Below are 27,527 nucleotides of genomic sequence, written 5' to 3'. Positions count from 1 at the left end.
AGATAGACAGATATAGATACAGTATAGTAGATTGACAGATTTTTCTTTTAACTACTACTACTACTTTCCCTCTTCTGACCCACACTTCTTACCAGCTGGCGAGAAGTGTGCAAGTTCTCCTCTGAGATCAAACCAGAGCATTGAATCCTTCAGACTGCTCTCTGTTATTTCTCATTCCCCAGTTACACAGCATGCCTTCAACTTCTCTTTCTTCCTCTGACCTCTAACAGAACCTGCCCTGTTGTCTTCTACTGTTCCTTGCTGGTTGTAACTGACTTCAGTCCCCTTTTGCCTTTCCAACACTTCCCCTATATGCTTCTGCTACCTCTTTATACTCACCTTTGGAAACTGTCTCCGCTTTTGACACTTGTATGTTTTTGACTGCAATCTTTGTAAAACTACAGATACAGACAGAATGGCCTCTTACTACACTTCCCAGTCTTCCTCTGTATGAGGATAGCTTGACGATGTGCATTTAATATAACATTTTCCAGTACGAGAGGTCCCTTTTGCTTTGTGGACATCCTTCAGTTTTTTGCAATTCCTTTCGCTTTCTGTTTTGCTATGAACACAGAAGGCTGGGCTCCTACCGCCTCACCAAATCCTCAGGAAACAACTGCTTTCCATTCCTGTACGCTGATGGTGGAAACAGCAGCATCACAGCTCTGTTAGTCCTCCATCTTCACCTGGAAAGAGGTGATAGCCTAGATGGAAACATTTCATGCTGTCAGCATGACCACACTGTTTCCAAAAAAGCCACTTGAATGAATGGAGTAATGGCAGTTTCTTTAGAAGGTCTTATTTTGAGAACTGTTTGTCCTATTCTATGCTTTCTGACGCACAAAAATAAAGTTTAATAAGCTTTAAAAGAACTTCAAAATAGCATTCTTAAATCAGAATTCCTCCTCTTGGGACACAACAGTTTCTCACTGCATCTGTAACAATTTCTGTGAGGCTGCTTCCCAAAGAGACAGGTAAAGCAGACTAAGTCTCAAGTATCAAGAACAACTTGGATAGAGTAAAAGCCACAGATTGGACATGTTACATGCACGAATTTTAGAAAAGAAACAATTTGGTAAAGGCATTATTTTCAGGTGATTTATCTGAAGAACCTCTTGCCTAGAAGTATATTACTGTTAACCTTGCATCTCATCTTTAAAATGCACCTCAAGTTCAAAGCTACAGCAAGTTCCAAGCCCATGAAACCAGACTGACAGTTTTGGAGCACATAGAAGCTTTCTTCTGAACTGCAGGAGCCATCCAGCTTTTCCTGCTGCACAGATGCCACTCCATGAGGATACGTCTTTTTAGGGTACATTAAAAAATACATTTTAACAGTACAAAGATGTTTCTTTCCATTTCCATTGAGGATTCCAGAATCGCAGTTTTAGGGCAGAAGGATTTGTTATAGCTACCTAGCTTGTTCCTCTCCACTAGACTTGCCATGAGCCCTCATGTTTGGGAACTTGAGCCCTAAAATCCACATTTGCTGGCAATATAGTTCCTCACTTCAAGACTCCGTTGGCCCTTTTTGGAAGACTACTGGTCTTGCTACTGCTGAAGAAAGGACAGTGGTTTTGATCAGCTCAGCGGTCCGAACCTGTGAAGCAAGTGTTGTGCTACCATTTTTTAAAAAAATTTGTAAACACAAGTTCTAAAACAGTCACACATGGAAACATTTTGTCTCTCCTAATCAACTCTTTACTACAATCTTTGTCTTTTTTCAGTGTCTAATTCATAGTTTTCAGTTTGCATTTAGCCAAAACTCTGTATCTGACTGACTCTTTCTTTAAGGAAAAAGTGATTATTTTCAGCTGCTTATTTAAAATAATTTATTTCCTGACATAGATCAGTATTTACACAGGGTAAATAAGGAATTCCTTGAACAGGAACCTGTGCCTGTAGTTTGGACTAAATGTGGTACCTTATTCTAAGTAATGGATTCCTTGAAAAAGATCAATGAAACTAGACCTTAACACTGATTAGGAAAAGGTGCCACATGAATGTTTTGTTACATTTTTCCGTATTTTTATGCTTAAAAAAACCAAAAAACAAACCTTGGTGAGTTTTTGTAGCCTAAGCTATGTACCTTATTTCTGAGGTTTTCACATGCTTAAGCAAGGTGATTCAACCACTTCTGAAACTCGGATGAATAGCAAACATTTTAATACCTCTGTCGTGTTAGAGAATTTGAAGAAAGGAGCTGAAACCTAGCACATGCTGTAGCCTTCGAGCTTAGCATGCAACTTTTTCTGCACAAATTTTGGCAGCAGAAAAGTGGGGGGGAGGAGGGAGGTCACGGTTCAGATATCCTCAGCAGCAGCTTGTTAAGAGCTATAAAGTTAACTTCCAGATTTCTTTACTGCAGAGCACATGTTAGCTCCATTTATGAAAAGATTATGAACACTCCATCACTCCAGAGAAACTAAGGATGCCACATTCCAGCAGAACTGGGTTTATTGGAGATTGCTGCCATTAAGCACTCAGGGCAAGGAACCTGGCTCTCACTCCTATCACCTCCACAAGAATGAGGAGGCACCTGCCCAGCCCAGAGCAAGGAAAATCTTTGAGGAAATCCCATCACAGAAACACAAGGTGAGTAGAAAGCCAAGTGGGAGGAAGGCTCAGAAAAAGAGGAAGGAGTGACAGACAACAAAAAATGCACGCAAGTAGGATCCAGATAAGAGCCATGGAGGCAGGGCTGAACAGAAGTATAGGAAACACAGGGCAGAACTCGGGGCGATGTGCCTAACAGATGCAATATAAACAAGAGGCAGAAAAAGAGACCCAGAATGGACTCTCAACACCAGAAAGCACAGGATTCCCCAGAAACAGGAACCAAAACCCAAAGAACTTTCTGGAACAAACTGCGGTAACATTTTTCTGCATCAAGGCCCTAATAACAAGTGCATTGTTATAGTGCTGCTTTCTGCCTTACCTGTCCAGGTTTTCATTACTCAAAGAACAACTTACTGCTACTTCTGATTTTTTTTTGTCTTTATAACCACTGGATTATGAAAATAATGCATCTAAGCCACTTTATATGCCAATTAGCAAGCATTCAAAATACCTAATCCTTCAAATGGAGCCAAGAACACAGTTAATATTTATGGGCTGTTTATAGGTCTGCCATTCTACAAGAACAGAGAATTAAACTGCACATCATAAAAACTCTAAAGTGACTATTACACCACATCCATTTCAAAACCATAATACTACTAATAATATACAATTAATATACAATTAAATATTGCATATATGGGTACATATATTCCTTAAAAACTAAGGAATTCATTTGCTGTGGTTAAATTGGGGAAAATCCTTTAATAAAAGCATATTTAACACATGATTTACAGAACACTCAAGATTTCACCAAGTAGCTGGATATAGTGGTGAAAAATATGTGTCATAGCAAGATAACTAAACCCTAATATCTACTCTTCAACAACTCACTTGCAATCTCATTTAGCAGACTGTCATGGTTAACATATTTATACGTAATTACTGAAAAGGTTAATTTCCATTAGAAAGCCCATCTGTTTTACATAAAAAGAATAGGTTACACAAGTTTTTGTGCTGAAAATTTTTTCCCCCAACTGCACCATCATTATTACCAGTAGATAATCAGCAAGTAAATTTCAGTAGCAGCTTCGTTAATGGATTTTAAGTTCATTTTCTGCCTAAGGGACTCAAGAAATTCAAAGAAACAGACACAGAAATGGAAAAGTACCTACAGAGATGACAAGGGACGTAGGACAATACCTAGATGGATACTACTATTCTTTTCAGCATCTTATCCTCTTCTCTGTTCCTTTCTCAAATGCAGGTGTGAAAGCCTCCCACTGTTTGGGAAGATTTTATTTCATTAATTTTCAAACAGTTTAAGGAATTAGGACTGATTTTTCTGTAGCTGAACTATCAGCCACCAGTATACGTGGCACAATTCAAAACACCATTCCTGTCTTTCTCTTCCATTTGTTTTTACTCAGCAAACTGGTCTCAGCAAGGGAAGCAACAACAAGTATATCCTTACTTTAACCAGAGTTAAGGTAACTTCCCTCAAATACATTTTTCTTCATATACAGTTATGCTCCAGCTTTTCCTTACAATGATCTCACATTATAGTAGGAATAAATTATTCTCTCAATCATCAATACTTTTCCCATTACAGAGAAAAAGAAACAAAACAGAATACCAGCAGTAAGAAGCCCAACGATCTGTCCGCAAATCTTGCTTCTAACCAACTTTGAAATCCTATCCTTAGCCAAAAATGGGTTTAAAGAAATTTGTTAATATGAAAAGTGAAAGAAAGATGGTTGGTCAACAGGCTCGGACACAAATGTCTTCCCTTCTCCTAGTTCTGGTTTAAATATGCTTCATGAGTACAGGCTTCCATACTGTGTTCTCCTATGGTGCTTCAGCTTTTTCCTAATGAGAACCTCTTCTGATTAGGTACAGCAGTGTCCCACACAATGCTGCTTTTCTGAGAAGGTAAAAGGCCAGCTGACACAAATGGGTTGGTTGTATGCATGTAAGTAAGATGGCATGTGTGTTGTTCAGTCGAAATAGATGATAATTTAAAAACCAAGTTTGGTATTCACCTAACAATTGTTAAGCTTTCATTTTTAAATTACCTTTAAATGCCAAATTTGATAAAGGTGAAATTTAAGAGAAACATACTACTTCTCAGTTTAAACTTTTAAAAGTATCATTCATGTTTTATTTTATTTACAAAGCAGCGCTGCTTCCTTTATTAAATGTCTTAAGTAACTTATATCAGTTATGATAAACTGCTTTTATTCTTTGGAAATGGCTTAGATACTATTACTCACCATTAGGACAGCAGAGACCAGGATGGTGACTGGCAAATTAAGACTACTTGTGCTTCACCACAGGAAGAGGAAAAAATAAAATAGGAGTGCTGGGATTGCTGGAGTGAAACAGCTGGGAGAGGTCATGGTGGCAAACTTATGAAGTGTAAAGGTTTAATAGAAATCTAAGTTCTTCAAGTAAGTCTTATGGAAGGTTATTAAATTAGAAAGATACTCTTATGATTTCAAATACCTAATAAACATGTTTACCTTCCAATCATAAGACATTTCACTGGGAACTCCAGCACTGAAATAAGCAAAGAATGTCCACTGCTCCCCAACTAGTGCATTAATAAAACTGAAGGAAAACACCATTTTAAAAACCACAGAATACTCGTGAGCTGTCACAGTAATTAAAGCAGTAATAAAACAGTTACGTGGGAAGCTCTATTTCAAAATGGCTTTTTCTGGAAAACTCTAAATTTTAAACAATTGTTTATCTACAAGTTATAACACAATTTTATGATATAAAGGGGCATTCCTTTTTGGCAACACTAAGCAATATACCTGCCTGAATTCCATCCTCCTCCCACAAGTTATTCGTAGAGAAAGAATAACTTTTTTTGAGAAGACGTGGGGGCAAAAAAGAGAAAGAAGGGGGAAATTACAATTTTCCCCACATTTCCCCAAATAGTTCCGTGATACTGTTTTTTCCCCACTCTCTAACCTTTCCTTCCCAGCTACAAAAATAATGCCATTACCCATTATAGCAACTTACACACTTCTATGCAGCACATTACGTACTCAGTATTTGATTCTGAAAAATGTTTGCAGTGACAGCACTGGCAAAAGCTAAAAAAAATAAGCTCTAAAATGAGTCTTCCTAAGAAATCTGTTAGCTTTCCCAACAACACAAATTTGAACTTTGGCATCTGTTTTCCACATATCTGGATTCTGTGAATATTAGGGATTCTTCTATTACACAAGCAAGGACTGAAATTATTGTGTTTGAAGAGAATTCCAGTTCCTCAGTATAAACACATTCCATATCCATTTTTAATGTTTGTTTTTTTGTTTTTTTTTTTTTTTTTTTTGGGAGTGTAGTGAGAATATGGCTTCACAATGCTCTTCCATTTCTGATTTAATTTCTTTATGGCATGTAAGGGCAGGCTGACTGAAGATTTGTTTTTTAAATAATCTAGAGTGCCATATCAGAAAGTAAGCAAACAGAAGAAATGTATAGGAATTTAAATTCATCCATCTGGGATTTAGCTATCTGGGTCATCTAGGATCTAACAGTTTTCTTCCCTGTATACTATGTACAGTATGGTTCTTGCCCAAAGCTAAGTCCTGACTAGCTAAATGCAACCTTCTTCCTGTCATGGCAATGACAGCTGGCTCCTGGCTCTGCACAATTAGTCCAAACAATGTATAAAAGCAATATAGGTTTTCTTCTTGAAATGTGAATGCCAGCAGAAGACTCTGTTTTTAGAAATCTATACCAGGCCTATAAAATTCAGTGAACTACACGTCTCAGACTTCACACACCCATGGGAAAAGATTTCCTTCCCACAAAGTTCAATGAACACGTTACATGATCACACAGTTCCAAAAGCCTCAAACCTACACAAAGAGCACAGAGTAAGTACAATTAGCTGCTGCACAGAGCGTGCTCCCAATGCATTGATTCCACTCCAGAACTCAAATCCAAATGCTTTGAAATACACAAAAGGCTGTTTATTACACAGATACCTTTTTATCTTAACACATAACACAGTATAACAGCTGTGGTCAGAATCTTCCAAATCCGGTGAAAGAAAACGATCTCACTGTAGTGATGATCAATGAACTCATCACTATATTTTGAAATCCTGCTTCTTCTTAAAATAATCCATACCAAAGATAATGTGCACGTTTCCAGAAAATAAAACCATTCTTCTTCCCTCAACAGCAGTTTTCTGAAACTGAGCCCTTCAGACAAGATTTCTGAATCACAATGGAATCATTAGATTCAAACAACCACTAAAGTATGTATGTATTTAAAAACAAACATGTTATCTTTCCTCTGCTAAAGGCTCATAAAGGCCTAAATAGTGAATATAAGTTGACAGATTTTTTGTTTTATCTTAACGATATTTCTTTGTCCAACAGATCTCTTAAGTAGAAGATATAACTTCATGATGTGCTTACTGTCTCTTAACAGCTAAGTAAGAGAAAACTAATGTCATATTGTTGTTAACATTTTGCTACTTTGACATGAATTCTCCTATCATTCCCACTTACTGGCATTGTTTGCAGTGTGATTTTGGTGCATACAAACTACGTTTGCTTTCTGAGGAAACTAAACCAGAACTTCTGCTCCATGTGTACACCAAATTAACTCTACCCCATAACATGGCGTAAGAGTCCAAAGCAATGACTCTGCCCCTCATGACATTTTCACCAATGCTTTGCGGAGGACATCGTCTATGAGAGAACCACACAAAACCTAGTCTGAAGTAAATTCACACTGTACAGATGCAGAAGCATCTGCAAAAACAGCTTTAGTGCACTCATTTGTTTCTACTGCATTAAATTATTTGCAACAGTAAACAAAGCCTAAGACCGTACTATAGTATTAAACATCAAGGACCCTGCAGGTATTTCTCCTGTGCTTGCATAAACCTGTTATCTGTCTTTTCAACTACACAAGTGAGTGTTCCTCTGAAATTGTTTCAGAACATGGGATTTCCATTGACTATCATGTCAAAACAGATACAGTAGACTTCAGTAAGCTTTAGTAGCTTACTAAAAAATAAGCAAACAAAGCCGCTGTTTATGAAGCATCTCTGAAACTCCTCCTGTGTTTTCTTACGCAGGTAGCATATTTTAGCTATTCAGCGTATTTGCAGCTGCAGAAATTCCACAATTAGAATTTAGCTAATAATTCTCTTGATAAATTAGGCTGATTAAAATCTAGTTCACTCTCCTTTAATTGTGCTGGCTTTACACAGATAGAAAATAGTAACATTTTATTACTGTTACTGAAAAACACCTTCCCAAGACTGCATCAACTTACGAGACTGTACATTAACACAGAGACTTATCTCACTCTTTCACAACATAAACAACAACACAATTAAATTCAGTTAAACTCTGAGGGTACATTACTTTAAAAGATGCACAACTGTAAACCTTTGCAATATCAGCTTTCTTGCCAAAAATACTTTAGAAAGTATTCTCTTGTGCACCACAGAGAGAATTGACGCATACTTGCTGAAAAGTATTTACAGGAATAACTATCACTCTGCAGGGCCAGGATTTTGTTTACTGTCTTTCTCGGTGAAGAACTGATCAACCATCTTTCCACACGAATCACTGCAGTGTCATCAGACGTTACAACTCCAAAACAATTACTGTGGCAAGATAGGAGTAACTCCTCCCATGAGCAGAGCAGCACACTGCCTTCACACAGTACATGCACCCTCGGGAGGAAAGCGAAGAGACAACAGACCTTCAGTGTTACCTATTTGTCTCTCTAGATCTGCTGCTTCATCTGGTGTTGCGCGTGGGAGGACACCAGGATCACTGAAACTAGTACGCAGCAGGGTCCCCATCACGAAAAAGAAAAGAATCCCACCAATTGCAGGTATAGCAGGCGTAATCTTCTCTGACAAATATGGACAACTGGAAAAAGAAAAAAGGTTAAACATAATCAATAACACATAGTGCAAGTTGCTTTCAGAAACTGTTTACCGTTATAAATGCATATGAAGAATTCACTTTCTTCTATTGATACATTACTTGTCTTGGACCGTTTACTGAAGCTGAAATTTCTGTTTGTGTTCATGACACTTCTGAAATTTCTCATAATCTGTTTAATACAATAGAAGTCCAAAAAGCATAATAATGACCTCACTAATACGCAATACTCATTTACATAAGAAAAGAAAATATTTTTATTACAGGATCTTATAAGCTCATATATTTGTTCATCTACTGCCCAATTATATAAAGCAAACTGAGGGGATGGGAGGGGGGGCAGGGAAATAACCTGAAGATACTCAGCAATAAAAAGCAAAGCACATAACATGATGAAATAAGCCACGCTGAAAAATGTAATTAAACTGAAAAATGTAATTAAGTCTACAAAATGAATTTATTGTCCATCACAAAGACATGCTCAAGAACTTAACACCTGTGACACATTCCTTTAATAGCCTTGGTATATATCAATATTATAACACCACTACTGATTCTCTTTCTTAATCCATTTCTTGTAACTTGGTAAGCTTGTTTACTCATTTACAAAGTAAGACAAGTGCAAATGACAGTGCAACACACCTGGAAACAAATAATCCAGGGGGCTCTAGGGCAACATCAAGCCCTTTAACAGCACAGAAAAAGGCTCTGTGGTTACCAGATTTACAATATACATGCAGGGCTTAAGACAGGATCACAGTTTTAGCAAGTTTTCCTCTATGCTTCACATGTAATAAAATCAAAATGGACAGAAGCATTGGAATCTAAACAACACACAAATATAACCATCTATTTACAGTTGTGCAAAAAGAGGGGATATGAACACTTAGACGTTACATAGTATACCACTCCCATTAATCTGAGTCATACAATAAGCACTGCAGGATCATCTTAGAAAACACGCAGGCTGAAGACTCTCTTCATTGCTCTTATGTTAAGTAGAGGTAGGCAAAACACAGAGATGACCTCATGAATTTCTGATGTCTGCGTGAGAAGTCATAAAATAAGCCTAAAACCAACACAAACCGAAAACCAAGTTCTATGCCTTAGGGCTTCATCTAAAGCTTCCAGGTATCAATCAAGTTTAATTAACATCGTCTTCCCTGTTTCTGCTCACTGCCTTAAATGATGATTCAGACGCGTGAACTTTTGCACTGCAAGTCAGTTAACCTCACTGGAATGTTAACTCTGAGCAAGTGATGACAATGTCAGCTTCACTGTCCATCACTTCTGCCAACGGGATAGGGAGAGAATAGAAACACTTTTCATACCGGCTACCATGTACCAAGCATTTATCTCCCTGCATAATCCTTTTAAACGTACTTGGCTGTTTCATCAAACACCATGGTTTTCACAGATGCAGTGAGTCCAAACGCATTACACAGCGCATCGTACCATCACTATGAGTGGAATTCATCTTTCACCCTACATGAATGTAATATTACAGGTGTAACAAGTTATGAAAGATTAAAAACACAACTGGGTATAAAAGAAGGTGAGGGGCAAGAGACACTGTAGTTTCATATAATGAATAGATTGTTTAAATACTAGGAAACGTACTTCAAATGCACACTTTCAGAAAATCCGTGTCAAAGACCCAGATTTATGAAGTCAGTGCTAACTAAAGGAAGCAGCAGCAAGACAGCTGGTGGATACAAGCCTTGCTCCCTTCATGTCAGAGAAGTCAGAACGAACAACCGAAGAGAAGCTTTCATACCACATAAATGTCCTACTGCACAATTTATTTCTTGCCACAAAGGATTACTGAAATCAAAACTACTGTAATATGCTCAGACAAAAGTACAAATAGGCTGCAAGAACGTATTTTTAAAAGGATTAGAGGGAACGTGGACATTAATGAACACTAAATATAGCACAGTGCTATTATTCTTCTATTGCATTATTCATTACACATACCAAAGAAATTGCAACTGTGATGAAGTCTGTTGACCAAACAAGAGCTGTATGTGTGCGAAAGGCACCATGAGATAATCTCACAGCAGCACAGTAGGTGCAATACAATTTAGACAGGTGCCAATGCAAAAAACAGTAATGGAGTCTACCTACACAACCGGAATCTCAAATTATCAGTGATACTCAAAGAATGGAAACTGAAGGGCCTTCATGACAGTGACATGTTTTGTTTTAACAATAATTTCATAGGGAATTGGTAGAAAGAAAAAATTCCTGTGCTGAAATAGTGAGAAAGTCTTGCATTGCCGAAAAGCGATGACTTCATTTAGTAAAAAAGCTTGAAAACACCTGTCTCTGCCTTGCTGAACCAAGTCCATCTGCAGTGAAAGAAAACACTCTCAAAGCCCTGCACACTCTTCACCACAGGGCAAGAGTAAGGTAACCTGCTTTGCCTAAAGGTGTTTTCAGGGTATAACACCCTGTATTTTATCAACTTTGACTTGGAATTACTTCAGTAACAATCTAGAAAAGACCGAAGATGTCACCTTTGGTGATAATAACCAACTAATGCTCCACCAACTGAGAAATTATTTCAAACTGAGAAACCCGTCCTTACAGAGATTCAGACAGTAAGCCTAGGCAGGACCATTCAATCCAGTCTGACTTGCGTACCAACAGACCATATAATATTACATGGGCCTGCTGAGAGCTCAATATCTATCCTTTAGAAAGGCCCAATTAATTTTTCAAGTTCCTGTCATTTAAATTTCAAAAATTCAGATACTGTATAGACCATCTTTTCTTCATGTCTGTATATAAAAAAAAACAAAACAGGGAAAAAAAAATCTATCTCCTGGGTTATTAAAAAATCCACTAGACGTGGCTTTGAATTAAAAATGTGGATTTTAGCTCAAAATTGTCAATACATCTATAGAAACACACTTGCATATTTATATAATTTATATTTGCATGCTTATATAACAAATGCATTTGTACTGCTATGTTAAGTCAATATTATTTTAAACAATTTGTTTTAGTGTTACTACTTTTAAAATTGTCAAATACTATACACAGAAAAAGATTATTCCTAATATTTGCTCAAATTCCTTAATTAATCTGCTTCAATTGAGTTTGCATCCCTTTAGGCATCAGCTTTCCTCAGATATTACAAGAAATATCTTTTCTGGATGGTATTGTCAGTGAGTTGTTAAAGTAAATATTAGCAAGTATTTCCTGACAGCAAATTTCATAACTGTCAGGCAGGGGGACTCCCTGCACAGAGGGCTGTCTGTCTGTCTGCAGCACCGCTTATGATAAAGCAGCACAGAGCTCCAGCACAAATCTCTGTCCTATGCACATCTGCAGAGCAAGTAGTGACGTACCTTTTGAAATCAGCACTTGGTAACTGCTAGACATGAGCTGACATCCTCACTTTACATCTTAGACACAGCGAAACAATTGTCCTTTACTGGTATCCGCAATGATAGCACAGAGCAAGTACTGAATGGCTCCATCCCAGAAAACACATTTTTAGGAAGTATTACTTGACTGTATATCCCGCTAGAAGTTGTTATTGTGGAAATAGCTTCTTCAGAGAACAATGTCTGGATTTGCACATAGCAACCAGTAACACAACCTGAAGTTTTGGTTTAATTAATAGAGGGGCTTTATACAACTCAGCCCTGCTTTTTGCTTGGCTTCTCAGCTGCGTTTTTGAAGCATCACGTGAAAGTTTGCATGAGTGTAGGAGGGAAATAAAATCTGCTGGAAGACTAGACTGTCACAGCTAGATAAAAATAAAATCACACTGGCATTTAAGAGATAATTATCAAGTATCATCCCTGTGAACGAAGGATGCAGGAGAACAACAAAAGTAATTCTTACCACCCAGCAGCCCTCTTAACTGCATAACCATGCTCCCTGTGGCTACCGAGATCAGCAGAAAAACATATGTAGTGACTGTACTGAAGAGCACACACAGTGCTACACAAAGTCCTACAACTTTTAAGCTCTTTCACTAGAAGAGGGGAGGAAAAAAAAGGAAGCCTCCTTAAGGCCTTTCCTGGAAAGACGAAGGCTTTCCTGAACAGTTCACTGACAGTTGTTGTTATTCACTGATGGGGAGATACAGCAAGTGACAAATCTATCCAGTAGGGATAATTTTGGAGAGAGTCTAACCTGGAGAGACACTAGCCCTGTAGTTACAAAAAAACCATTCATAACAAATACAGCCAGTTACTAAAGAGCACAAACCTGTGAGAAACTGGAGATCTCAATATTTGCTAAGCTGGCAGGCAGAAAACAACAAAAGTACACATTTTATGCAAAGATGTAGTAGCTATCACACTTAATTACACTAACTAAAAAAAAAAAAAAAGACCTCTACAAGCTTGGCTGGCAAGACTGATAATAAGATATTTATGTCAAGCTTTTCACCAATATAAAACTCTGCAGCAGATATAAAAAAAACGTACTCTAGGAAAAGCATAATATAAAGTATAGTAGAACCAAGTAACATAAGGAAAAAAATTACTGTTCTTTTTCCTACATCATCAATTTAATTTATGTTTCTGCAGGTATTGCCTATTTAATGTACCAGTAGCTATTGGTGTGCAGGTGGTGTCCAAGAATAAGACAGAAGGCTTGCACTGTGAACCCTGTGTTTGGTTCCACACGTTACAAGTTAACATCTGAATGAGACTGTGCTGCTTTCCTTAAACTAACCCAAAGGGTTTGGGTTTTGTCCTGCCACTCTTATTTATGGCTCCTCTCAGCTTCCCTTTCCTTTCAACTCCACTGCATCGTTGCTTCAAGCCACTCAGTCCCAAACTTCTGACCTTACCCCAACGCAAATCTTCGCCAGGTTCTTTAGTGAGCCAAGTTAGTTTACTAAAATGTACGAAGAGACCACCATTGTGTTGACTTCTCTTTCTGCCTCTTTAACAAATCAAATATGCGCTTGGAAAGGAGTGTTGATATGAGCACAAGGCAAGAGAGACAGAAGCACACACAAAAACTAGAGGGAGAGGGAAGCTGGGACAGAGGGAGGAGACCTCCGCTTCAGCAGCTGTCAGTAAGGCTTTCATTCAGACCACTGCATCTTGTGAAACCACGTTCTAACCTTGACCTCGGTCAATTTAGAAAGGGCGACAGAATACCCATATAGATAGATTAAAGGCAAATCAAGGCTCTGGGCTAGGAGAACAGAAATGGCCTATAATTTACTTTTCTAATGACAAGTTACCAGTTTAAAGAAAGCAGCCAAAGATGTGCACATAGGCCACAACACAGACAGTGGAAGATGCAAGGATGGGCAAAACAGGAGGGCACAGCAAGAACCTTGAAGGCTGCTGCCTGACAAAAACTGTAGGAAAATAAACAGGACAAAGAGAATGATCAAGAGTGGAGTAATTTCACTGTTGTAGGGTTTGGAGAGTTGCCTCTTTTTACTTGTATTCCAGCAGATTCCAGCAACTCGAGAACATTACATTTCATACTGCTATTAGGAAAAGTGTTGGCAAAGTATAAGGAGGTATAAAAAGAATCACAGAAGCACTTTTAAAGACTGCATGGTGGATTCTCACATATAATGCAGGCTTCAACCTGCTACAGATGACTTCAAAGGTACTGCACCTATGATATTAAAACATAGTTTTAATACACTCAGAATTTTAAGAAGCATGGTATAAATTTTCTCATTGTCTAGCCGTAGCTACAGCAGAAAACAATGCCACAGAAAAAAGTACCTACCTAATTTAAAGACTAGAAAAAAAAATAAGATCAAAGAATGTTTGAATGTATCGGTTCTTAAAGTCAGTATTTTTTGGGATGCTCATATGTTTCCATCCCTACCTCCAAAACCCAGCATCCTACTACCTCTTTGAGAGGACCTTATTTTAAAGTTAAGGTGAAGAAACTCTTAAGAAAGACCTGACACAAAAAAAAAGTTACAATAGGAAACAACTTGCAGTGCATCAACTAGTTAATGGTTAATTCTGCACAAGCATGCTGTTGGCACACAGAAAATGTGATGTAATTTGAGCATAGATTATTTGTGGTGGTGCATATCCATGACATTACTCCAAGCAATGTTACATGAAATGCCTAACAAGATTAGCTAGGGCAGTTTTGCATTAGTTTGCTACATCTGCCTGATTCTGTTGTACAGCCTTTAAAATTCCTCTCATAATTTTCAAGAGATATTAAGGAAACCACAGACTAATTTCAATGGGATTTGAAATTTGCTTTTTAAAAAATGGATTTATTTCAGTATTCTTTTTTGTGTTTTGAACTGTTTTTTAACATCATATACTCCCTCATTTCAGAATGGTCAATCAGTTTCAAAAACTTATTTGATAAAATACAAGACAAAAATCACTTTTTTAATACTTGCTTCATTTCAAGTCCAGGAAATCTGGAATGCTGCAAACCTGTGAAGACTATGGAAAACACAACAGCTAACAAACAAAAAGGCAGAATGACAGCAGGAAGGGAAGAAATAGGCGGAATATTACTGCCTCCTCAGTTTAAGAATCTAAAATATTATACCCTAGCCATAAATGGAGATTTATTGGATGGTTTCAGACAAGAAGCATTTAGTCTTGCTTGAATGCTTTACTAGTTTATTCTATATTTCATGGCACTGGATACATCTTACTTTTTTCTGTATTTGTTATATTGCTTGGGGATAACTTCACTTAATTTTAATTCTAATTAAAAATAATTTTTAAGTGAGAACACATACAGAATAATAGTAATTATATTGTGTAACTAAGTGTCCCAGCCTCTACCAGCGCTTAGAAATTATTACTTAAAACAAAGAAGATTAATATGATGAAATCACACAGATTACAGAACAGCATGATCCTTAAACCTAATAAATTAAGTACTTTAGAACCTCTCTCAAACTAAGTACAAAATAAAATTAGCTTAATGTTACCCTGAAGAGCAAAAGCTCAACAACCAGTCTTCAAAATTTCATGTGAAAACCTGACACAGTTTGATCTTTAAAGCTGATGTCAAAACACATGAGCAATTACCAAGAATGAAAGACTGCAGGGACCTCTCCCTCCCCTGCTCAAACCGGCAAGTGGTCAATGGAACTCCTAGCAGCACTGACTCCATTACATTGTAGTGCATTACCATTGAAATCACATTTACGCTGGCTGGATTTGGATGTAGGAATTCAGATGAAGCTAAGCAAGCAGCGTTGATTATGACATTGTATAAGATAACCACAAATTCCCTCCTACAAGTAAAGATCTTAAGGGTTTAATGCAGCAGATATGCAACAAAGTAATAGCCTTGCATGACCTCCCAATTTTTATTGCTACATAAATTAACTCTAATGATCCACTGTCAAACTTCACAGTGGAGATACAGATAAAGTGTGTAATGCAAAAAGAACCTGTCTGCAAAACAGATGTGGTTACTGAAGATCCTACAAGGGCAACTAAATTTTGTTTTGTTATACAGAGAATGAACTTCCTTGTTTTGCAAAACAAAATTTCTAAAATTCTGATTGCACCAACTGTTGGCCAGAAATTTCCAAGCCAGGTAGTAAGCAAATGGGAAATATCTAACGAACTATACGTCAAGAGCCTGAGTCTTACCAAATAATCAGGTTCTTTATGAAAGGCCAATGCAAGTATGACATATCCTCAAAAGACAAACTCGGAAAAGGCATGGCTTCCAACCACGTGGCAAATCAAAGGCTTGCTTTATTGCAATTTCTGTTTGCTGACTGATTACTTACTTGAAAAGCTAAAAATATATTTGCTCTTTAATTCTCTGGTTTTGCATACTGTGCAAAGTCTGGTTTCCATAGTAAAAGACTACCAATTAATGAATTCCACCAGATGCACAAACTCAGGATTTTTTTTAAACAGCTCATATAGAACACTTTCTTTCCTGTTATGCTTCATATTACTTCCTTATTATTTCTTATTATTTCCTGTTATGTGATTTTATAACTAAACCATCAGGTTAATCCCAAGTACTTATGAACAGAAATGAAAACTGGGACAAAACAAGCGGAAATGCCTTATGCCACAAACGCAAGTCCCTGAAGGAGTACAAGCTTCTAGGTGATTTTTCCACAGGATTCTCTGGAAATGGAAATACACGCAAGTAAGCTGCTGCCAAACAGTGAACTCCAGGCTTTCAATAAGCAGTATTTTGTGTTCGCCCTGCACAATTTATAAGGTCTAAAGGCTAGATGTAAAGCCTAGCTCTTGCTAAAGGGCAAAGGCCTGTCAATGCAACCCCTACCCCTTGCCACACTCTGTCACTTCCCTTGTGTAAGCACAAGTGAGCTGGCTAACGCCAAGTTAAAACAAAGGAACTGCTCTCAACCTGTTCCCTTTTCGGGTGGGGTGGGGTGGTGGTGGTGGGGAATTCATTTTCTGTTAGATGAGTTTCCTGAATAACTTCACTCACTGTATGAAGTAATGAGTGCCAGTGAACAGGTAGGAACACACAGAGGGCAGGATGAAGTTGAACCGTCATTTCCAGAGGCATTCAACTGCTATGTGGACTTAGCCACAAAATGAAATCCCACCCTTAGTCGTAAGAGACTCAACCCAGTGTCTTAAATGGATTGGTTTTTTTTTACTGTGTCTTTTTCCCTCTGCAATTCTCCACACCGCAAGACTTTTAAATAAAACATACAAATGAACTGTAATCTAAAACACAGGGAAAAAATACCTTAACTTTTCAGTGGAACTCACTGCAATACAAGCCTTTGCTCTTTCATTGACCAACAGAGCTAAGCTTCACAGATACAGCATTTCCTGGGCCTCCTTTACTTATTAAAAAGTGCAGAACTGATGATCCTGCCCACGCTACATATCAGAAGTGTGCATCACATGTTTATAAATAAAGCAACTGGGAACATAAAGGAAGGAGGAGCATAAAACCCAAGAGACTTTAACCTCCTCTTCCCCAAAAGAAGCAGAACTGAGCAGTAGCAATTCAGCGACTTGATTACCCTGCTCAAAGACCCAGGAGGCCTGTCTGTAGTAACTTCACAGGCGTGGGTCTCCACAAGCATTGGGAGACTTTTACCTGAAATGGCATCCTTTGTTTTTTCCTACTGCCTCCTCACAGTATCACAGGAATTCTCTTGTCCCAGACTAAGCATTCACTGGACAGACTGGCATACTGCAGGCTACTTCAGATTAAAACAACTCCAGCAACTAACTGGCACACATCATGCCAAAGCAGTGCCAGCTCTTCATATCTAAAAATGAGTCAGTTTAAATATAAACAAATTGCAAGACCAGCTTGAGGCAAATCTTTTATTTCACGGGAAACAATAAAGCACATAGTGCTTCATCTACACAGAAAGCATTACCATTACAAATATTTCGGTTAGCAATGTAATTTAAACTAGGAATAGCCTTTCACTATTTTGCATTAGAACTGAGATTTGGGTGCAAGTCATGCAAATCCAGGCATTAAGGGTTTAAGAAATACCCTACATTGCTAATTCTGGTGATTCAGAAGCAATCTTTTGATGTCATAGCATTTAATTATCTTCAGGGATGTGTGCAGAAAAGATCGCACTGTTTGAATATTGAAATACTTTTGTCTGAATTTTTCCTTTTTTTTTTTTTTTTGAAGACATCTAAAATGCTCTGTATACACTTTTGTGTTAAATACTTATCAAACCTAGATAAGCAGGTTTGAATTGAAAATCGGTGGCTCTATCCTCTGTTGTATTATGCTTTTCTCTGTAGTTCCACAAATATGTCACACACAGGCATTTTCCTCTTGAGGCAAGCCACTGACTGAAATTACTAATTCCATATTCCCTTCCTGAACACTTGTATAATTCATCAAAAGTTATTTCTACCATACATCAATTCTATGATTTAAATCACCTGTTTAAATAAGGGAAACATATTCCAGCATATTTTCTCTTAAGCCAGCTACATCAAGAAATATGTATTACAGAAAAATACAATTAAAGGAAGTTATAACAGAAATGTTACTGTGAAAATTAAAAACTAAGGATGAAAATCATCCCTATTAATGGTTAAAAGTTGAGAGTATCACAGAACGTTCTGTAACAAGCTCAACAGCAAAAAAATTTCCACATTGAAGAGAACGATGTTCCTCACACAAACGTCAGTCACTTAAGAACCACAGTTACTTTACAGTTAGCTGTGGTACTGTAACTAAATATTTTGACTGCTAGTGCATAAACAAGACTTGAATAGAAGATGAACAAAGAAGAAATGCTCAGCTTTTACATTGTGTCTTAAAAACATTTTATTTAAAATTCCCACTCAGTTTTAAATTTTTTCATATGCAAATTTTGCTTTCTACTATTTCATTAAAATTTTCAAGCCTTTTCCCAATTGAGTTGTTACTGCAATTTTGTTCAGTAATTACCACAAACCCCAAATTTTAATGTAAATTGAACCAGGATTTCAGGTAGGGGAGAATAATGAACATAGGGTATTACTGCTACCCTTCTTCAGAAGTATAATTTACTTCTTCAGTTTAGCATCTGTATTTTTGTCAGACTGCCACAACTTTTTAAAAAAGTCTCACAAGAAGGTGAAGCAAAGCAAAGGTCTTTATTGCATCCATTGCAACTGTATATTTCAAACTTTTTTTCTTCTACCATTTTAATTATGCAACCTGTTATTGTCCGTATGATATGATCCCAAGCCCCACTGAAAGAGCATTTCTTTTGCCACTATTTATATAGACATCTAGTAGATGATTTTGCAAGTAGAATAACATGACCTCTCTCCCTAAGGCAAGCCAGCCGTGAAAATCAGAGCAAAGCTCCGTTACTTCATTGTTCCCAGAATACACTCTCAGGAATTGCAACACAAGATTTGTTCTCCGTCTTTCCATTGTCAAACATGTCCTGCTGTCCTCCTCCCAGTTTCAGATGCTGACATGTAAACAATTCTCCCAGACACACTCAACCATGCAAATACCGCTCCAACTGTTGGTCTGCACTTTGGCACTTTTGCGCAAACAGGAAACTAGCAGGGCATGAAGTTAAATAGAAATGGAAATCTTTTGAATACATAAAACAATTGCACAGAAGCCAAAATAAAACCAGGACTGCAGCAACAAAACGGAACACCACTATAGGACCACTATCTTACAAAAAAAAAAAAAAGCAACTGGCTGTATAAAACTGCATAACATGCTGCATCCTGTATCTCCGTAGTGCACCATCTCTAAACGTAAATTCGTGATGTGTAACCTATTTCATGGAGTCCTGCAAGCAGTAATATCACGAGCCCCACCTTTTACTCTGGTGTTTTGTCTTTAACCAGGATTGCTGCTGCCTTTAGCTAGTCCCTCAGGTTCTCTCCTGGCTGGACTCTGATCAGCAGGGAACAGAGGCTACCTGGGACCTTCTGCCAGCTCCAAACACACACATTCCTTGTGCTACAGTACCAGAGGGGAGCTGTAGCCCTTACAACACCCTGCCAGTGTCCTGATTTATCTGAGGATATCAGCAACTGAACTTGAAGAGAAGCTGCTACCCTGGATTAATCAGCATCTTCGCACCCGACAACAGGAACAGACCCTAACCAGGAGAAAGATCCAGAGTTTGGTAATGTTGTGCAGCCTTTACTCTTTTCTTCTAGCCAGTCCTCTGAGTAAGTCCATTCTCCATGGAAAAGCTTGCCTTTTGGGTTTGCAGAACATGCTACGTTCAAAGAGATGAGCTACATGTAACTATAAGAAGCATGCTGGTTATGTTACTTCAAATAGTTGCACTAAATGAAAGGATAAATGCCCAGCGTATTCCTCCTCCTTTCTTTCTGTGCCCTTACAAACATGACAACAAAGTTCAAGAGATGTCAGGTATGTGCTTCATTTTTCAATAGCTTTCCTATGTAAAGGTGCAATGTAATGGGGATTAATAGCACCTTCTGTCTACGTGTGTAGAGGAGAGACCTTGGTGCATCTTGCATAAACTTATATGCATAAAGTCATGAACTTTAAGCTAATGCTCACAGTGAATAAGTGAAAAAGCAAAGCATATGAAAGACACGTGCAACACTGCAGCAGAGTAAGTAATTTCTATTTACAAGTAAAAGACAGACCAGGAGCACAAGATTCTGTTTCTTTACAGGTATAGAAAAATCCTTTTCCTCTCAAAGCACAGGAAACTACTCTACTCTACAACTGAAGAATAGAATTCTTTATTGCAATACTCTGCTTTGTCTGAAGGGGAAAAAAAAAAGGCAAAGAAGAATGAACAGTCATGCAAGCAATCTTAAACCAAAATACAGCTGTAAATCTAATTTCAGGTCCATTGAACTTCACGTTACAAGCTTAAATAACATTATGTGCACTTATTCCTCCAAGAGCAATTATTTTGCCCTCTTACACTTCAAAACAAAACTTAAACAATAGCATATTACCTAGTGTTTCATTAGCCTGAGGAAGATCAAGCCCTCAAAGGTTCACTGGTATGAAGAACACACCAAATAATTAATCATATCACTGTGAATAAGTTCACAAATTGAAGTCCAGAAGCAACTGAACTTCTTGATGAACCAAGTACTGAACTCACGCTTGTTTATTTTTTAAAGTCTTTATTAAAGTAATAAACCAAATCATTCTCACTACTGGACCACTTCCATTCTTTCCTCATATTTGACACTTTGTCAGATACATTTCCATTCTGTCCACAAAGTCAAATCTTCTTACCAGCAGACAGAAGATTCTAATAAGATTTTGCTGAAAGGATGAAAAAAGGACTGAAGACTACAGACATGATCCTAACCCACACTCTGTAATCTAGAGAGAAACTCACATTTCAAATGTATGTTAATTCAAATTCTAAACATTGCATTTTGTCCTGGATTGCAAAGCAACATTAATATACTCTATGTCCCAAATATATACTAACCACCTATTAACTTGTTTAAAAGATGCAGAAAATACTGAGGCTGGAGGGGAATAGAAGTAAATACGCAAGAGCAGAGAGTGCAGTTTTTCTATTCAGAGAAGCTACAAACTCCAAAATAGCAAGCAGCATGGCAAATACCAAGTATACCTAGTATAACTGCATCCATTCCCCAAAAAGATTTTTAATGCAACTACCTTTGAATTAAAATTCATGGCGATGAATGCATATAAGCCCTGTTACTGGTGTCCAACTCCTCACAGGCACTGAGAAATATTAAGGTATGAGCTCTCTGCAATTTTTCAGTCTCTTAGAACAGCGAACCACCATGAAAATGTAATAGTCCACATCTGCCAACCACGAGTTCCAGGCTTGTGTTTCAGGCTGATGCGCTGCACAGAGGGTTATGATCAACTCACTGTGAACATCCTCAGGACAGCACGGATCTCCCTCTTTGAACATGACCTCAACAGCAGTGATAATTATTCATAGCATCTTAAGCTGCATTTTGATCTGTAACCTAAAAAAGGAAACGCTTGTTCTGCAAGCCTGTCCTACACTAGGAGAAGGTCCCAGGAAAAAAACCCGAGCATTTAGGAACATGATTAGCACCGATTCTAATGGGACCTAGGTGCCAATATAAATCTAATCTTTGAGAGAGTTTATTAATTCATACTCTATTAACCTCTTCTCTCCCTTTTCTGGAAATATACATACATACATAACAAAACTAATTAAAACACCCATAGGAATGAGTCCACAGTTTGGTGTTCCAAAACTTGTAATATCTAGCTAGGTATTAAGATAAACAAAAGGGAGTGCCTTATACAATGGGGGTCTATAAACGGAATGATCTGTGTTCTTACTGTTAGCTTTTAAGCAGGAGTTTCCTTGAAGCCCAGTCTCCACTGTCACAGTCAAGAGCATCAGTGCATAAAGAATAATATTCACAGACAAGCATGTTAATGACAGCTATATTAAAAACTACAAGAGAGCAATAAATGAAACAATTTTAAAATAGAAGAGTCAAAAGCAACCAAAAAATTGTTAAGGTTTTTAAGAAGGAAAGTTGAACAGCAGCAAATCCTTTATTATTTTATTGGTTTTACCATTTCTTCACTGACTACTCGATGTCCAAAGCAAAGGACTTAAGTTCTTTCCTTCGTTTTTCCCTACTGTTCTCCTTAAAAAGCTGGCACACTGTTCTTGTTAAAAACCTCTCAAGGCGCTTCTCATGGTACCAAAGAGATAAATTAAATCTATAAACACAATTTAAAAATTCATAATTTGAAGGAGTATTTCTCCTTCACTAAAGACTAAAGTAAAAACAGTAAGTGTCTACGCTAAGGAAGTCAACAAGAACAAGTGAAGTGTAAACAAAGGCCCTGGCAGCATTACTGGCCAGAGGTGGCCTATTACAGTCAAACTGGTCCAAGAAAGTGTCTAGATTACAAAAAAAAGTATTGAAAATATTTTAGAAATATATGGCGTAAAAACCCCAGTTGTTAATGCGCTATATTGTAACCCTACATTGCAATCATCTCTATTTTGTGTATGACATTATAATGCTCATGCTAGAATTAGCTAAAACTATATATTCTTTCAAAACAACAAAGCAACATTCCTTATTTTTTGACCTACTCTGCACTCAGATGCTTGTAGCTTAGCCAGCCCTCTGCAGCTGCTTCAACACCATGCCAATGCCTCCACTTCCTCAGCCTTTCTATGCTTAGGAAAGAATCTCTGGAGACCTAGACAGTATTGCACAAACAATACTGTGTCCTCCAACTGTTGCTAAATACAAAATCCATCTTTGCTTCTTTTGTCTCTCTTGAAGGGCAGTGAATGTGTGCTTTGGACTTCATTTTTGGTTGATGAACTAATACTTTATTTTCTCTTAAAAAGGGGATGGATCAACCTAAGGGAAGCCCATTACAACAGAGGTCACAAACAGTTCAGTGGATAGGACAGGAGACCAGGAATCGGTAAAGTTGTCTTCCTGGATCAGCCAGGAATCTGTTGCGTGACCTTGAGCAAAGGCAATTCACCTCTCTATTATCCCTCTGCTTTTTTGGAGCATATCCAGGGCATTGGATATGTGCATTAGATATATATGCCCTATCCAGGGCACAATCAAGACATAGTAATTATGTGCCAAACTCTGTATGACTATAAAATCCCCCCCGGTTATTTATTTTTATTGGGGTTTTTTGCTGCCAATGAACACTGATGATGGTCTTGGACTCTACCGCACAAAAACACTGTCTAAGAAGCAAGCAAATTAGCTGGAATCTCTAGGCAATACTGAAATACAAATAATTACTAACAGGATACACAGCTTGGCTTACACAATTCAATAGGAAAAAAAAAGGAGGAGGGCTTAAAATAGTAGCTCCGTATGTTACTATGCTGATTATTAGTTGTCTCATTAAAAAAATACTGCAGTTACAAAAAATTAAGAAAATATACTGAACAAGAAGTGTTTCGGCCTCTCCTAAAGAGACAAGGTGTTTGTCCTTTATACATTTAAATCTTGCTTTATAAAATGATACCATTCAGGTTTAGACAAGAACTTAACTGGTTTTCAAAAACATTTAATAGGAACCTGATGTTAACAGATATGTTAGCAATAGTTTCTTCCCAAATATAGTCAGCGCATGTCTGTCAACTTTTTAGACAATAACTCTGAGGAAATTACTTCAAAGTTCTGGGGGAAAAAAAACGTTTCTTGAGATACCTGAATTCTCCTTTTTTCTGTAAAGTGAATGATATTGAGAAACATGCATGTTCCAAGAAAGTATCTTCATTAAAAAAAGCCCTAGACTTTCTGAATTACCGTATCTGAGCCTTGAAGCAATCGGATATTAACGGTTTGCCACTATGAGAAGTAACAGTAGTCCATGCAGACCAAAGTAATTTCCTCCACCAACATGCTGAGAGTGAGTAACTTTTTGTTGATGGTGCCAGCTGAAGCTCCTCTTCCTCTCAGCCACCCCAGTCATTTACACCCCTGCCTTGTGCTGACAGGAATGTCCCTGCAGCCCTCCAGGGAACAAGGAAACAGACCAGGCTGACGCCCTCCCCAGGAAAAAATGAAGGTTGTTTTAAAAAATGTTGTTTTCATTGTTTAGATTTGTCTGTCTCTTATTTTAGATTGTTAATAAATAGTTGATCACCAGCCTTCAAAGATTTGCAATCACCTTCAGTTGAACTGTAAACACAGCTACAACAGAGAAAAACATTGAAATATTTTTAGGGAAAATCAGACACCTCCATTTAATTTGAAGCACACCATAGGAACTTACTCTAGCCTGGCAATAAGTACCGTGCAGCAACATTGAAAGTTACATCTACAATCCCTGGAGTATTCTATGTAAACACTGAACCTGCAAAAAAAAAAATCAAATAATCTAATAAAAAACTTTAAAAGGAAAGCAACAGACATTTATAGATAATATGAATAGACGTTATTAAGCAATACTTGCTGCCCATTATAATTGAGATGACTGATTAAAGGAACAATCTGAAGCACCTAAAAATACCTAGCCCTTTAAACGTTTTACTCTTGCACTCCACAGAATTTTGCAGACAAAACTTTTTCAAACAGAAACCCCAATTCCACTCAGTCTCTTCAAAACATAATTATTTAAGTTAAAATAGATCAGGTCATCTGCAGGGATGTGAACTTCATTTACAAAGCAAATTTTACCATTACCATCGTAACAACAACAAGGGAAGTTTCACTTTGCTCCTTACTTTCTTTTGTTGTTGATTTTGTTATATAGCAGTCCTCTGATTCCTAGATAATGAAATCAAATGTTGGTGTTATATGGGAGTTGTTGCTACTTAATATAAAATTTGTTTCATCTGCAATTTTCTCTTGTGACAAGCAAAAATACTTGCTGCAAGATGAGTTTACTTAGTAGAACCGAAATCTTCTTGGGACAGAATGACAGTTAAATTGTTGGAATTGATACATATTCTCCATATTACAGTATATCATTATCGCTAATACTTCAATAACTAGACTATTTCTAGGCCTAAGTAAATTATAACATAATCCTATGATTCCATTGGTAAAAAATTCCCTTCATTGTCAAGCGTCCTTTATTTTTGCCTTCTTTCTTTAAATCTTGAATACAGACATCAGGCACTTTGCACCTTCTATTTGCAAAAAAAGCACATGTCCAAGTCAGTCTCTCTGGCATTTACTATTAGAAATCTTTACTTAAGAAACAGGACAAATCTGTATTTGTTCCCAAAGCCTGTATGAGTTGATTAAATCAACTCCAGCAAACACAGAATGAATCACATGATCCTAATCCAAAAGCCAAATGCTCAGTGTCATCTTTAAGATGACACAAACACCTCTGAATTGGAAAAGGATTAACACTGCAGCACTGGAGGGGAACTACAAATGGAGTAAGTAGCGAAGCTTACTGACCATCTGAGCTGGGAAGCACCAAAATGCCTTCCCCCAAAACTAACTGTTGGATAATAGCTTTCCTTAGTTCATAGCCCTTTCCTGTGAACAGATTAATCCCCATCGCCAGTGTTCAAGAGTCCCGAGCGTTGCCCTTCTACCCTCGCCCCGTGCACATCAGCCAGAGACGTGGATAGCAGCCCTGACAACAGCGCCTTGTGTTCACAGTGAAATGACTCTTTTAGAAGACAGCAACAATACAGCTGTCCAGGGAAGCATCCTGATAATCAATTCTTACAAATAAAAATGTAAACGACTTTTTTTCTTGCTAGGTAGGCAACAAGCCTACCTGAGCACCTGACAAATACTTAGTGCTCCAACACTGCAGACTCCAGCCAGGGGACCATTTCCTCTGCTCAACAGAGAAACAGCTACAGAGACTACTACACCTGAGAGGCTCTTTATTCAGGAGCATGTCGTAACTCAGCAGTTTCAGTGACCTCAATCTGGCAGGAAAGAACTATATCCCAGCGTTATAAACCTATAATAAAGAAAGAAGAATCATTTTTGGGGGGAAGGCATTTTCAATGCAGCACTGAATGCTTCATTTTTGTTCCTTTCAGCACTGCTGTTTTCTCCAACAAAAGCAAATTCTGAGCGACAGAAAAGTACATTTCCCTCTCTGCCCTGCAGCTCTCTCTGTGACTGTGCAATCAAAGGCAAAGTCTGAAATGGGGAAAAAAAAAAACCAAACACAAACCCAAAAACAAACCACCAAAACCCAACAGCGCAGTGAATGATGAATGCCATACAAAAATATATGTCCTTGTATGGCCTCAAGCTTCAAAACAAGGAAAGTAAGATCCCTGAAGAAATGCGAACATTCAAGAAACAGACAACCCTTTGTTATCAAGATTATTTTTTTCTTTTAAGTATCCCTGGCAACTATCTGCACACCACCACTACCGTTTTGTTAAGTGACATGATAGTGAGTACATTGGGTCAACACAATGAAAATGACCAGCAAGTGCCATCTTGTTGATAGTGTACAAAAATAGGGTTCATAAAACCCCCATATATTCAGATTATGACTCTTACATGCTATAGAGGTGACACTCAGACTAGCTTTGTATATTATTTCAACTTCAGTAACAATTCTTCTGGCACTCATTTTTTGCTTGGTCTAACAAAGCAGAATGGGAAGACACTGTCGACTGCACTTTGGATTTTAATCAGGTCTCATCCGCACTCAGAATTGCATCATCTTAATTAAAGGCAGGATTTTAAGCAAGTTGAAGTGGCTTTATACCCTATAGGTAAACACCCAATCCACTTTAGGCTAATTTATGCATAATTCTGCAGACCAAAGCAAAAATGTCTAACAGAGGCATTAGGTAGGACATATGGAAAGTCCCCATGTGTACGAGCTTAAACTTAAACCTGTTTTCACATGAAGTCAGTACCCTAGAAGATTTTGGATCCTTGGACTCCAAGAGAGTCACAGAGGAGGTTTGGTTTCTGCACCCAAGCAAAGCTGGATACAGAGACACAGCAGAGGATTAAAGAATTCTCCAGCTATAAGGACAGCAGAGAAGAAGGTCCGATATGGATGGGAGCTGTAGCCACTGCAGTAGTTCATGAATCAACTGAACCTGAACTGGCTCCTTCAGAAGAGGTTAGAGAGTAACAACAGACATTTGCACTTGACTATATGAAACCTGGAAGACACAATGTGAAAAATTAG

The 27,527-nt window shown here is 37.8% G+C and overlaps 1 protein-coding gene across 5 annotated transcripts in view; it reads right to left on the bottom strand.

The window, feature by feature from the left end:
- ZDHHC14 (zDHHC palmitoyltransferase 14) overlaps nucleotides 1–27,527 on the bottom strand; it is a 113,505-nt gene that overhangs the window by 44,255 nt on the left and 41,723 nt on the right. For 3 of the 5 annotated variants that reach the window (XM_009460693.2, XM_087775194.1, XM_087775196.1), the window contains exon 2: nucleotides 8,305–8,477. In XM_009460693.2, the coding sequence (XP_009458968.1) occupies nucleotides 8,305–8,477 (173 nt within the window). The remainder of the gene's footprint in view (nucleotides 1–8,304; nucleotides 8,478–27,527) is intronic. The other 2 variants (XM_087775193.1, XM_087775195.1) reach the window with 1 other exon arrangement.

The sequence above is a fragment of the Nipponia nippon genome, unplaced genomic scaffold (assembly GCF_047370975.1).
Source record: "Nipponia nippon isolate SJK-2023a ecotype South Korea unplaced genomic scaffold, ASM4737097v1 scaffold_4, whole genome shotgun sequence".
Lineage (NCBI taxonomy): Eukaryota > Metazoa > Chordata > Aves > Pelecaniformes > Threskiornithidae > Nipponia > Nipponia nippon.
Note: the sequence above shows the minus strand (reverse complement) of the source record. Positions and strands in the feature narration are given on the sequence as shown.